The sequence below is a fragment of the Hibiscus syriacus genome, unplaced genomic scaffold, assembly GCF_006381635.1.
Source record: "Hibiscus syriacus cultivar Baekdansim isolate YM2019G1 unplaced genomic scaffold, ASM638163v2 tig00000329_pilon, whole genome shotgun sequence".
Classification (NCBI taxonomy): Eukaryota; Viridiplantae; Streptophyta; class Magnoliopsida; order Malvales; family Malvaceae; genus Hibiscus; species Hibiscus syriacus.
This window is the reverse complement of record NW_024061782.1, coordinates 2,784,983-2,799,024: the sequence shown is the minus strand read 5'-3', so window position 1 is coordinate 2,799,024 and position 14,042 is coordinate 2,784,983. Positions and strand designations below refer to the sequence as shown.

Below are 14,042 nucleotides of genomic sequence, written 5' to 3'. Positions count from 1 at the left end.
GTTTTTTTCCAACGTATAAACGCGAGGGAAATCCCGACCATTTTATTTTTTGGTCAACTTTAAAGCGTCAGAAACGTTTCGGGCGTATGATCTGGGTGGTATACAAGAAATGTAACAAAATAGCAACTAAAATCATAAGTTGAGTACCACCCAAATCATAAGTCTGAAATACTTCCGATGCTCATCAAAATCCAAAGCTCATATGGTGCCAAGCAAAAGGAAATCAAAATCCAAATCTCATATGATGCCAAGCAATAGGTAGTAGTTATATTGTAAAGTGTCTATCCTTTTTATAAAAGTGTCCATACTTTTTTCACTGTGGAAAACATTAATTTAAGGTTATCTTTTGAGTGAGTTTTAAGATATTAATTTAGTAATTATAGGCGTCTAATGATTTATTTTTTACGTTACGGTATATATTATTATTAAATTAAAAATTCTAAATAATATTTTATAAAATATCAAAACAATCAAATAATTTTTTGTGCAAATGAAATTATTAAATCAATATTGTAGGTGGAAAACATGAAACACTGTTAAAGTATCGATCCTTTTTATAAAAAGTATGGACACTTTCAATATAATATAATGTAATAGGTAAATTTGCAATGCTATCGGTATAAATATACCGGTTTACTTATAAAATAGGTAAATATAAGCGCTACCTATTACATTATATAAGCGCTACCTAGTATGTTATTGTACTTTATAATATTTCCGGTTAAATAATATAACATAACCGGTCTAAATTTTAACCGGTCACTTGTTTAACCGGTCACGCCGTATATTAGCCGTTTTTTAGGCGCCGCACCGCAGAACGACCCAATATACCGAAATGAGTTTAAACTTGCAATTTGCTCCAAAGGTGTTCTTATTTTATTTATGACATTATCGGTATTTTCTAAGCATTTTCATATCATATATATTATTGATAAAAAAATCAAATCTATCAATTAAATTTGAATTATTAAATGCGCTACACAACCTAAAACTTGTTTATTTGATTGATTGATGTATCAACTTTTTACAGTTTGTTTATAAATTATAATATCAGAATGAGCAATCTCTCAAGTAGGAAAATTTCCTTGGAAAGCCTAAGCTAAGCATTCATTAGTTTACAAAGGAGCAGCGTGGATGGGTGTTATGTCTGGATAATGTACCTTTTGATTTGAGTTTACACATCAAATTCCATAGATCCTGCCCCCAGGACCATGAGGGGTCATTTAGAGCCCGGATTGAGTTGAGGCAAACAACAAGCGTACCACCTTCGTGCAGGAGAACCTGTAATTTACCCCCCAACACACAAAAGGGGTTCAATTCAAATCATCAGATTGATTGCATACAACTTCAACAGCTGTAAGATTGCATACGGACAGAAACTGATGACCATGTTTTCATTCCAAAAATTAAGCAGGGTCGGTAAGTCTTGCAAAAAGAGGTTAATCATCAAATCGATCATACCGTTAACCAAAGCGGAAGAAACCCCAAGACTGATGGAAGAGAGGCCAAGATTATACAAGTCAAGGCAAGGGCCACGTTTTGCTTGACCTGCATGTAGAATTGCATAAATAATTGTCTGCACGATTGGAGTACAGCAGGTTATAAGGAAGGGATTAACTGAGTACCAGTGAAGTTGTTTGGCGAGCTTTAGCTATACTGAATGGAACACCCGAAATATTGTCCTGCAGCAATAGGACATCTGCAACTGCTGTGGCAGTTGCGCTTGCACGATGAGCTAATACAATTCCAACAGTTGCAGCAGCAAGAGCTGGTGCATCATTGATGCCTTCACCTACCATGATCAAACCTCCCCCTGCCATGATGAAGGTTGACGAACCATAACTAAGCTGTTTTGGCTGATCACTTTTATATGATCTTAATCAATTAAAACTTCACATGATAATTTGATACTCCATTAAGATATGAAGTAGGAATTTTCCATAAGTATCTAGTCAATATCAAGACATTGAACTTGATAAGAATCCGGGGCTCACCCATATCTCCTGAAATCTTCTTCACATGCTTGAGTTTATCCTCTGGCTTTAGGCTGGAGTAGACTTCGTTTATGCCCACAGCATTAGCTACTCTCAATGCACTTGACTTGTGGTCACCAGTTAACATCATTACTCGGACTTTTGCTTGATCTTTCAATTCAGAAATAACATCTAAAACCCCTGGTCTAGGCCTATCCTCAAGGTGAATCAAAGTCACCTGCCCAGATTCATTACAGAACTCAATTTATTATTTACAACGAAAGTGATTAAAAGAAAACTTTATGCTGCAAATACCACAAATCCAACATGCAGTCTGGCATATATTATAAATTCGGTTTAAATATTGACTTCTTAAACAAAATGGAAATGTCAGTAAGAAATAGCTAGGCTCGTCAAAGCATCAAAATTTGCAAAGGTATTAAACATACACAAAGCATGCAGTTAACATCACAGGCAGATGTTTCTGAATTAGAAATGTTTTGGGAATATAAAGTGTCTTTCCACACACATCTTCCTGATCATTTAACACTCAATGCACATGCATCTGCTTTTAAAAGAAACACATAGAATCCACACATATTTGGTAAATATATATGTTTCTATGAAATATAAACAGAATATATTATACTTGGATCTCGGTGTTTCAAATGCAAGTCTGTCTAGACATGAAAAAAGAAAAAAAAAACTAACATAATGGGTGGAAATCACACCTTTTCATCAACAGAAAGAGCGGCATGAACAAATTCAGTTCCATAAGAAGAAGCATTAACAGCTGCCCTAATCTTCCTTGATTCATCTTCAGATTTACAAAGTGAAGTGATGAATTCTATAGAACCAAGTGATGCTTTCAACAATTTACCTCCTCTAGTTCCTGACTATAACAAAGCATAAATGGTTACAAGTAGGATGGTTTTACTGTAACATAAGGGAAGCAAGCAAGTCTTAGCTGTGAATAAATCCTATCTGAATTCGGGAAAACAGTATCATATTAAGATATAAATATAATTCAGGTTGAGGAAAATTATTCTATCGTCCTTCATTTTGAATGTTACTTGACATGAAATTATCAAGGGAAAGAACCTCAAAGACTTTGGTTTTCCTTTTTAATTTTTTTTACCATCTCCATTAAATGAAAATAATATCAATGAAAGACATTTTAAATGAAAAGATGACAACGAGTATTGTTTTCACTCTTTTAGTCACTTTTCAACAAAAGGCTAACACTGAATCCTCTACTAGAAGGAACCCCCAATGACAGAATGTTACTTGTCGTTAAGTTACAAATTTAAAGATAAAGCACACAAACAAAGTATAGTAGCAAAATGGATAATTCAAATGGCTCGGAAATGAAAATTAGTGATGCCAACAAACTTGAAGATAACTCATTTCCTCATTAATATTGAATTTTAATATCACTGAGACAAATGATATATATGGGTGATCAACACAATACCTCAGCACTGTTGAGAGTAGCAATTAGACCTTTTCCAGGAAAATACTCAAAACTTTCAACAGAAACAGAAGGAAGATCTTTCCCTATGCTATGGTCTACAACCGCCCTGAAATAAAAGAAATGATAAATGACTCAACAAGGAAGGTAACAGGAAAGATTAGGATATTAATTCATAGTAGAAATATGACCACTACTATTCACAATGGCAAGTTGAGTAGAAATTGGTCATCACCCATTGTAAATTATTAAAGGGCCATGATCACAGAATGAGTTAAACAGAACACAGATTCAACATACACGGACAAACAATTTCATTTTATGCAATACCTTCCAATAGGATGAGTAGTACCCTTCTCCATTGCAGCTGCTACAGCAAGTGCTTCTACTTCACAGCTGGGAATGCAACAAGAAGCAAAAGTTGTCTTCTTGTTTCCAGTTAGATGTCCATAAATTGGCTCAATTGCTTTAAACATAAGCCCTCCAGTTGTCAATGTCCCAGTTTTATCGAAGGCAACAGTGTGACAGGAAGCTAGAGCATCGAGCACTTGCCCACCTTTGAGCAATATCCCCTACAGAGAGTTAGAATAGCAGTGAGACTGCAGAAGGTCAGGTGCATCATGATTCATATATAAAACAAAAAGTGTGCTTTAATAGTTAACCAATCAGATAAATCTAGCCTTCTACTAGCATCAAGTAAACAGGCTCGTTTCAATGATCTCTTTCCACAGTCCAAGGAAAAGAAAACAACCTATCAGCTCTAACACAAACTTGTGCGGCAAAGATAACCAAAATACATATACACAAGAATACACAATTTATAAAGTTACTAGAAAGATAATCAAAAAGGCGTTCAGAACAAAAGACTAATATTAGCTGACTCAACCAAAGTACAGAAAAATAACAATTGTCAGACTGAGTCTAAGGAATCAGAAAAATCATAGTAATATATTGCATTGCAAGGCGGTGAGCTTCAATCATTATCTTAACAAATGAAAATAAATACATTTATGAAAAAGGCATGTATACACTTGAGAAACACCATCCTGACACAATGATAGAAAGTGTGTGTGAAAACTATGTGATTACATGTGAACGTGTTCAATACCTTTCTTGCACAGGAACTAACTGCAGTAGCATAAGCCAGCGGAGCTACAGCCAAGGCACATGGGGATGCTGCCACCATAAGGCCCAATGCTCTGTAAATTGATCCTCTGCAAACTGCATAGCCAACACCAAGCATCAGACAGGTGAAGAGACAAAACAGAAATCGACAAAATGATACTATCAGTGAATTATCAATAGCAAGAGCAAGACAAATAAAGCTTCAAACTAAAAATATTATATATTCAGTGACACTGATGCCAAGTGGAGTTATCAGAAATTATGATTACTAAAACTAAGACATGTTGCAAAGTAGTTGGCACCGATGCTGTTTCAGACTCCTCAATGTTCTGGGTTCAAGTGGACTTACGCATGTAATGTCATCAGGGGGGTATAATTAGTTTTTCCCCCTCTTTCTCTTTTGGAGGAGGGGGACGATTTAGGAATTAAAAAAAAAAACTTAAAAATGTTAGCAGAAGAGGTCTTCCTTAGAAGATAAAAGTGGTGCATACATGGTTAACAAGTAACAACATTACTGGCAAGGCAATATAAAGAAACACCTAAATAAACTGCAAAGCAGCTTAAACTAAGATTTACCTGCAGTGCTAATGAATGGCCACTTAAAAAGAAAAGGCCCAAGAACTGCAATGGAAACTGACAAAACTACCACCACCTTGCTGTAACGCTCACCAAATTCATCCAACCACCTTTGAAGCTTAGGCTTATTCAACTGTGCTTCTTCAGTTAACTGCACAATCCTGCTAAGAGTTGATTCTTTCCACGTCTTTAGTACCTAATATGAAATTATCAACGGAAAAACCCAAAACATAAGTGAAGGATGTGAACTAGAAATGACACAAGAAATAGTTCCCTGCAAGAAAACAATTTACTACTTTTCAAATAAACAATTTCAGAAGATAAAAGACTTAAGTCGAACTTTTTTACATTTACTGTTCTGAAAACTCATAAACACACCTTAACAATCATTCTACCATCCAAATTTCTTGCCCCCCCTGGAATCCTATCTCCAGCTTTTGCCTCCAGTGGTTTGATTTCACCAGTCAAATGCTCAACAGTAATCGTTGCACTACCTTGGAACACTACACAATCTACAGGAACAGCCTAGAAAAGTACCATCTAAAATCATCTTCTATAGTAAAACTAAAAAAAATTCATTAAAATATTAACCCAGTATAAAACTCATATTCTTATTATCACAGACCTCACCAGAGGTGACCAGAATGTAGGAGCCAACCTCCACATCATGCACGGGAATGCTTCGATATGACAAGTCGGAAACATTTGGCAAATTATCATCATCCAAATTTAGTACTAATGCCGAATCCGGATAATTTTCCTTTAACTCCTTCACATCTATCATTGAACGACTAGTAAAAAACTCTTCGGCTGCAAGTAACCAATTTTCAAGATCACAACAAATAAACATAGAATGCCTCTAAAAAAAGTTCACCAAAGCATGAAACACTCACCGATATGAGCCAAATTGAACATTGCAAGAAGCAAACCTCCTTCCAAGGCATTCCCCATAAAAACAGAAGAAAAGCCAGCAAGTGCCATAAGTACATGAATGTTCACTTTTCCACCAGCAATATCAGTGATGGCATCAAGTGCCGATGAAACCTGACCCATACAGAAAAAAAACACAATACACTTAGAGGTGATTTAAAGTACAGTAAATGATTCAAACAAAATTACCAGTTATTTAAAAATTGAAAATTTTAAATAATCTGAAAACACTGCTTTTGATGCAAGAATTAACTGCCAAAGGGAACATAAAAGAGGAATGGAGTTTTACCCCGACGAGAGGGAAAGCAAGGAAAAGGAAGGAATTTTGGAGAGGCTTGGTAATTGGTTTGGGGACCAAATAAGGGCAAGCAGCGGCAGCAATAAAAAGTGCAGTGGCGCAGCAGCAGAGATGAAGGTGCTCCCTCAAGTAATTGGCCAAGTCCATCCATCGAATGGCTTTAGCGAACCCGATCACAGCTCTCTGGGGACCATTAAACTTACCAGAACCATGACGATGATGATGGGGGTGGTGGTGATGGTCATGGCCGTCATCGTGGTGGTGGTGGTGGTGGTGGTCGTCGTGATTAGCGACGCAGCGGATTCGGAGATTGTAGGAAGGGAGAGGAAGGAAGAGGGATTTGTAGCGGGTTGAGAGGGGGGAGAAAAACAAAGGTTTAAACTCGAAAGAGTTGAGGCGTCCGAGTTTCCGAGGTCGTAAAGGGCGACTCAGAGGTGAGAAATGGGTTAGTGAAATGGAGTGAGTATCCATTTGCAAATTCAGGCCATCAGATTTGCGTGTGGCAGTGGGGGTTTGATTAATACTCCAAGAGAACTAAAAGCAAAGCAAAGAAAACTATCATCACATCTTCACCACATGAAATACATTACCCTCTTGATATGATACGCTTCGTTTCGAAAGTGATAGTGACGTGCTGGCTCCACTCCACGGTTTTGGAAATTCCCTCCTCCGCTCATCTCTTTCCTTATGAATTTGATTTCTTTATATGTAAAATTATACATTTAGTCATTTGAAATCAAGTAGGTCAAATTGATACTCATGATAGTTCCTTTAGGGCGTTGAATTTATTATTCTAAAAGATTATATAGTAATGATTATTGATTAGGATTTGGAATATTATGAATTTAAGAATTTAGATATTTGAAGTAAAGATAAAGATGATATCTACAGTTGATGAACGATGATAATTGAGTGATCGTTCCATGACGACGATGATGGTTGGAGATGACTGATAGCGATAATAGAGGATTTGAAATTAGAGATTTTAGTGGTTTGATTTTTTTTAGATTTTAGAAAATTTAAATTTTCTAAAATAATAATATTTAAGTATTTTTAAATATTTTTTTAATCTATAAACTCGTCATGTGTCATTTTTTCAGTACTTGATGATTTTTTAATGACATGATGAATCAAAAACTTAAAATAATGACGTTGAAAACATTTATTACCTAAAATGAAAAAAATTAATAGTTTAAATACTTATTTTTTAATTAAGTCTTTAGTTCATATAGATTTCTCTATTTTAATATTATATGTTGTTTTGTTTAGAATTTAAGATCTAGAGTTTAGTTTCAAAAACTTAATTTTAAAATTAGAGATTTTAGATTTTAGATTTTAGATTAAAATAAATATATAGTGTAAAATAAATTTTTCTATATATATATATATATATTAAGTAAACATTTATTTATTTATACTTGTTAAATTTATAATGTGGGTGAAATAATATAAGTTTATATAAAATATTATTTAATATGTAATGATAAAAGGTTTAATTTATTTAGTTTTTGAAAGAGGAGTTTTAAATTGTATTCAAGCTTATACAATTATAAAACGAAAATAGATTAAAGCCTCCTTGAAAAACCTTTTCTACACTTAAATGGAGGAAAAAAAGAGCATAAGTCTATATTAGGAGATTCTCCTCAAAACATTCCATACGAGATTGTACAACACAACTATTATCCACACCAACTTAGCAGCCCTTATTGTCACCTCACTACCCATTGGGCAGAGACCAAGAAAGACCAACTTAGACAACATCCATATTAGCAGACTGAGCTAAACTTATAATCAAAGAACATTGAATATATTTTTCATATGTATGCAGTAAGTGAGTACACAACTTTATATCAGCTTAACAGTAGTTCTAGAAACTTTGTAACTGCTTTGTAACCACTCTAACAGATTGCTAACAGCTCTAACAGCTGACTTCAACTGCTTAGTTCTAATATTCCCTCTACTTTCTCCTCTTTCTTCAGCATGGCAACACACACATCTTGGCCCTAAATATTTCAAATGCAGCTTTGGTTAAGGGTTTGGTGAGACCGTCTGCCACCTGAAAGTTTGCTGGAACATAACTAACACGCAATGCTTTGGCTGCCACATTCTCTTTAATGAAGTGGACATCCATGTCTACGTGTTTGGACTGAGCATGATAAACCGGGTTTGTGCTCATTACAATGGCACTCGTATTGTCGCGCCAGATCACTGGTTCTTCATGCTGCTTCACACCTAGGTTGTCTAGCAACGCACTGACCCAGGTCACTTCTGCAGCTGTATCAGCTACGCTACGGTATTCTGCTTCCATGGTCGACCTCGAAACCGTCTTTTGTTTCTTCAAACTCCACACCATATAACACTTTCCAAGAAACATAGCATGACCCGAAATTGACTTTCGATCATTTGCATCGTGATGAGTGTTTAAAATCGTTAATCTTTGCTCGTTATTTCTTCGATTTTGTCGAATTATTGATGTTGAATTGGTCGTGTTATACTTGTTTTTGTACAGGTCCTTGATTTCCAGAATTTGTGAAAAAACGGGTGAATTCTGTATTTTTTTTATTATTTGGTCACAGCTAGAGACATGGGCACGACGCGGTCTGACATGGCAGTTTCTAGAAGATCCAGTCAGCGGCGGTTTCTAGAAGGCTTCGTCTGCACGCCTTCTGGAAGATTGACGAGCAGAGTTGCATTAGGAGACTAGTTTAAGTTTAAATTTAAATTTAAAAACTATTATCTTTTGTATTATTTTATTATTTTCTTTGTTTATCCTTTAGTCATTGAGAGGCTATAAATACCCACTTGGGGTAAGCCTAAACTCATCATTCGGAATACATTCTTCTTTTCTCTCTAGTTTTTATAAAAGTTTTCTCTTTTCCTTTTCAAGTTCTTCTTATTTTTCTTTATTTTCAAGTTTTATTTTTATGCTAAGTATGACTTTTGTCATGCTTAGCTAAACTTTTCATAAGCCGAGAGCTGTCGCGATGATTCAATTCCAACGGGAGAATTGAAACGGTCCCTTAATATCTTCGAAATATCTCTCTCAATCTCTGCGCTTATTTTTCAAAATCAAAACAGTTTTCAAAATCAAATATTGACTTTGGTCAAGAGGTTGTTGCGATTAAACGTGTGGGAGGAAGATTCAGCTTATAGAAAGCAATTCGACTTCCTGGGAACACACTTGGCGAGATAGCTTCGCCAAGAGGGAATTGAGATCGGAATTGACGATTATAGAAACAACAATCCGAGTCGGTCGCCATGAACTTAAACGGTATTTGATCTACGACAATAGATGTTATTAAAATCAACTATCGAAGCCGGAATCAAAGATTGCTTTGGGTATTCGGTATACAAGATAGAGTCACAAGGATAACCCTTGTAGACAAAGTAACCGATGTGAATCCCGAAGAGAAAATCTTATTCGATGATCTAAAGGAAATTGAATCAAAGCGAAGCTTGAGGTTACTTTTACCGTATTTATTCACAATCTTCATCTTCTTATTTTTACTTTAATTACTTTTATTTAATCACTTTTATTATCTTTTTACTAAAATCCCCCCATTTTTACTGTTTCACGCCTGACATAAATAATTCAGACAGAAATTTATAATTTTCTAAGTCCCTGTGGAATCGACCCTTATTTCTCTTTGCTACGCACTTCCTTAATTTATTGATTGAGAGTAAGGAATTATTTTGACATTCGAAACGACAGTTGTCAAATTGGTGCCGTTGTCGGGGACTTCGCCAAAGTTACTAATTTTTTGTTTGTTTTTGATTTATGACCAGGACTAATCCGAGCACATTAGTGGAGTACAACCCAGAGATTGAAGCTGAAGCTAGGAGACTCCACGCATAGACACTTCGGGAAAGAATGAGACAACAAACAAATCCAGAAGAAGAACCAAACTCAGGTGAATTCGCTAATACAATTCTGATGGCCGAACCTACTATTCGGGAGTTGGCCACGACACCCACTGAACAAGGACCTATGTGCATTGATTTTCCCCAAGGCGAAACTCCGTACCAGTTGAAGACCGACCTTATTCATCTCCTCCCTACATTCTGTGGATTGCCAAACGAGAATCCACACCAACATCTCAAGGAATTTCACATGGTCTGCTCTAGCATGACACCACAAGGAGTAATCGAGGACCAAATCAAACTTAGAGCTTTTCCTTTTTCTTTAGTCGATTCGGCTAAAGAGTGGTTATTTTATCTTCCCCCTAATTCTGTAACTACATGGGCTCAAATGACTCGTTGTTTTCTTGACAGGTTTTTTCCTGCGGCAAAAGTAAGTGAACTACGAAGGAGAATACTTGGAATCAAGCAGCTTGATGGAGAGTTACTTTACGACTACTGGGAGCGTTTTAAGAAGTTATGTTCTAGTTGCCCACAACATGGGTTAACCGAACAAACACTCCTTCAATACTTTTATGAAGGATTATCTCCCCTGGAAATGAAGATGATCGATGCAGCCAGCGATGGAGCCTTGGTGAATATGACTCCTACTGAGGCAAGAGACTTAATATCGACGATGGCTGCAAATTCCCAACAGTTCCACGCAAATAATGAACCTTCTCGAAGGGTTCATGAGATAAGTTCATCTTCCTTGGAAAATAAAATAGATAAGTTAACTGAAGTCGTAAACTCTCTTGTTGCAGGAAAGATAGGAAAAAACCGATTATGTGGAATATGTGCATTACCTGATCATCCAACAGACGGTTGTCCACTGATTCAAGACGACACAACAGCTCCAGTCAACGCAGTCGGAAACTTTCCGGGACCTCCCCAAAGAGCTTATAATCCTTATGGTAATACATACAACCCAGGATGGAGGGATCATCCGAACTTCAGTTATGCGCAGAACCCGAGACCAAATCAAGGCTATCAAGCGAGACCTCCACCACCGCAACAACCGCAAAAGTCATCATTAGAATCGATTGTCGAGAGGTTAGCACTATCCCAGGAGAAATTCCAGTCTCGAACTGAAGCTCACTTCTAAGAGATGGACAAACAGATAACCCAACTAGCGCAAACCTTGGGCCGCTTGGAATCACAAGGTAAGCTTCCGTCTCAAACTGAAGTAAACCCGAGGGAAAACATCAGCGCCATCACTCTTCGGAGTGGTACAGTAGTAGCACAACCTATCCCATCAGACCAGGTAATCCAAAAAGAAAAGAAGATCAATGATGCAGGATCCCGGAAAGAGAACGATGAAGAACAAATGGACGATCCGAAGCCATCTCCCTACGACGTGCCACCGCCTTTTCCAACAAGGTTAGTTAAAAATGATAAAAAACCTGAGGAAAAGGAAATATTAGACATACTTCAGAAGGTAGAAGTTAACATACCTCTCCTCGAGGTTATCCGGAAGGTTCCAAGGTATGCCCGGTTTTTAAAGGATCTCTGTACGACAAAAAGAAATCTTACCGGAGTCGACAAAGTAAGCCTAGGAGAGAACGTCTCAGCCGTTTTCCAATGAAAGTTACCACCTAAACTGAAGGACCAAGGTATATTCGCAATCCCTTGTAAAATTGGTAAGGTTGAGATTAAACGAGCTATGTGTGATCTTGGTGCATCAATTAATGTAATGCCTCTATCTGTCTATAAAATGGTCACTAACGATCCTTTGAAGGATACAAAGATTTCGATACAGCTTATCGACAGGTCGGTAATCTATTCTGAATGACTCTTAGAGAATGTATTGGTGGAGGTAAACGACTTGATATTTCCTGTCGATTTTTATATAATCGACATGGAGAATGATCGCACGAGCACATCGTCTGATATTCTTTTGGGGCGCCATTTCCTGAGCACTGCACACACAAAAATTGACGTGAGAAGCATAATTTTGACTATGGAATTTGACGGTGAGATCGTTAAATTTGACGTATATAAGGCAATGAGATATCCTGATAAAGTAGAAAGTTTAAATTCTGTCGATTTAATTGATCCTTTGACTAATGAATTTTTAAAGACTAATTTTTCCTTTGATATATGCAGGGAGCTAGAGGGTCATAATGAAAACATGAATTATGATCATACAGAATTGAATTTGATTTCTTCTAAGCCTAAAGTCTTACCTTCTGTTCTGCAGGCACCCGAAGTTGAACTTAAACAGTTGTCTGATCACTTGAAATACGCCTTCCTCGGACCAAACAACACTATGCCAGTAATCATATCAAAAGGGGTATCCGAGGAGGAGGAAAAAGACTTGATCACGGTTTTGCGCCAATACAAGGGGGCTATAGGATAGACCATCGCTGACATAAAAGGTTTGAGTCCATCTACTTGTATGTATAAGATTAAAACCGAAGAAGGCGTAAAACCAACACGTGAGGGTCAACGCCGGCTGAATCCACCAATGATGGAAGTGGTAGAAAAGGAGATACAAAAACTCCTAGATGCAAATATTATATACCCAATTTCGGATAGCAAATGGGTAAGTCCGGTACATGTAGTTCCTAAAAAAACAGGAGTTACTGTGGTTAAAAATTCTGAAGGAGAACTTGTACCAACACGAGTTCAGAATGGATGGAGAGTCTGCATCGATTACAGGAAGTTGAATTCTTTGACTCGGAAAGACCATTTTCCTCTTCCATTTATAGATCAAATGATAGAAGGATTAGCCGGTAAATCTCATTATTGTTGTCTTGATGGATTTTCAAGTTTCTTCTAGATTCCAGTAGCACCTGAAGATCAAGAAAAGATGACATTCACATGCCCCTTCGGTACATTCGCTTACCGACGTATGCCTTTCGGACTTTGTAATGCACCTGCCACATTCCAAAAGTGTATGATTAGTATTTTTTCTGATTTTATTGAGAAAGGTATTGAAGTCTTCATGGACGACTTCACTGTTTACGACAATTCATTCAAGGAATGCTTATTAAACTTGAAAAATGTGTTGCGTCGGTGTCTAGAATTTAATCTTGTTTTGAATTATGAAAAGTGTCACTTTATGGTTGATAAAGGTTTGATTCTAGGACATATTGTTTCATCTAAAGGAATTACGGTAGATAAGGTGAAAACCGATATAATACGTTCACTTCCTTATCCCACTACGGTAAGGGAAATTTGCTCTTTCCTTGGCCACGCATGTTTCTACCATAGATTCATCAAAGACTTCTCTAAAGTGGCGTAAACATTATGCGAGCTCTTACAGAAGGATAAAATCTTCAATTTCGACCAACAATGCCAAGAATCATTCGACATATTAAAGGAGAAGTTGGTTTCGGCACCCATAGTCCAACCGCCAAATTGGGACTTTCCCTTTGAAGTTATGTGTGATGCTTCAAATGGAAGTGTTGGAGCTGTGCTCGGACAAAAGATCGGGAAAGAGCCTCACGTTATCGCTTATGCGTCCCGTACCTTAGATTCCACACAATGGAATTATTCAACGACCGAAAAATAATTATTCGCTATTATTTTTGCATTAGATAAATTTAGATCATATATTCTTGGCACTAAAATTGTTGTTTTCTCTTATCATGCAGCCTTGAAGTACTTGCTCAGCAAAAAAAGAAGCGAAACCACGACTAATCCGTTGGATCTTACTCCTCCAAGAATTTGATTTGGAAATCAAGGACAAGAAATGATGTGAGAACTTAGTGGTCGATCACTTAAGCCGACTTCCAATGACTACATGTGATCCTCCCGTTCGTGAAGA

General features: G+C 36.8%; 1 protein-coding gene across 1 annotated transcript; it reads right to left on the bottom strand.

The window, feature by feature from the left end:
* Positions 1–977: 977 nt before the first annotated feature.
* LOC120173861 (probable cadmium/zinc-transporting ATPase HMA1, chloroplastic) lies at positions 978–6,899 on the bottom strand. The gene is made up of 13 exons (XM_039180935.1): positions 6,365–6,899; positions 6,039–6,189; positions 5,771–5,955; positions 5,524–5,670; positions 5,146–5,341; positions 4,553–4,665; positions 3,775–4,016; positions 3,448–3,553; positions 2,705–2,869; positions 1,995–2,211; positions 1,626–1,813; positions 1,462–1,548; positions 978–1,281 (listed from the first exon to the last, which is right to left on the bottom strand). Exons 1-13 carry the CDS (start codon positions 6,842–6,844, stop codon positions 1,111–1,113), a joined length of 2,448 nt encoding a protein of 815 aa, XP_039036866.1. The 5' UTR covers positions 6,845–6,899; the 3' UTR covers positions 978–1,110.
* Positions 6,900–14,042: the final 7,143 nt, after the last annotated feature.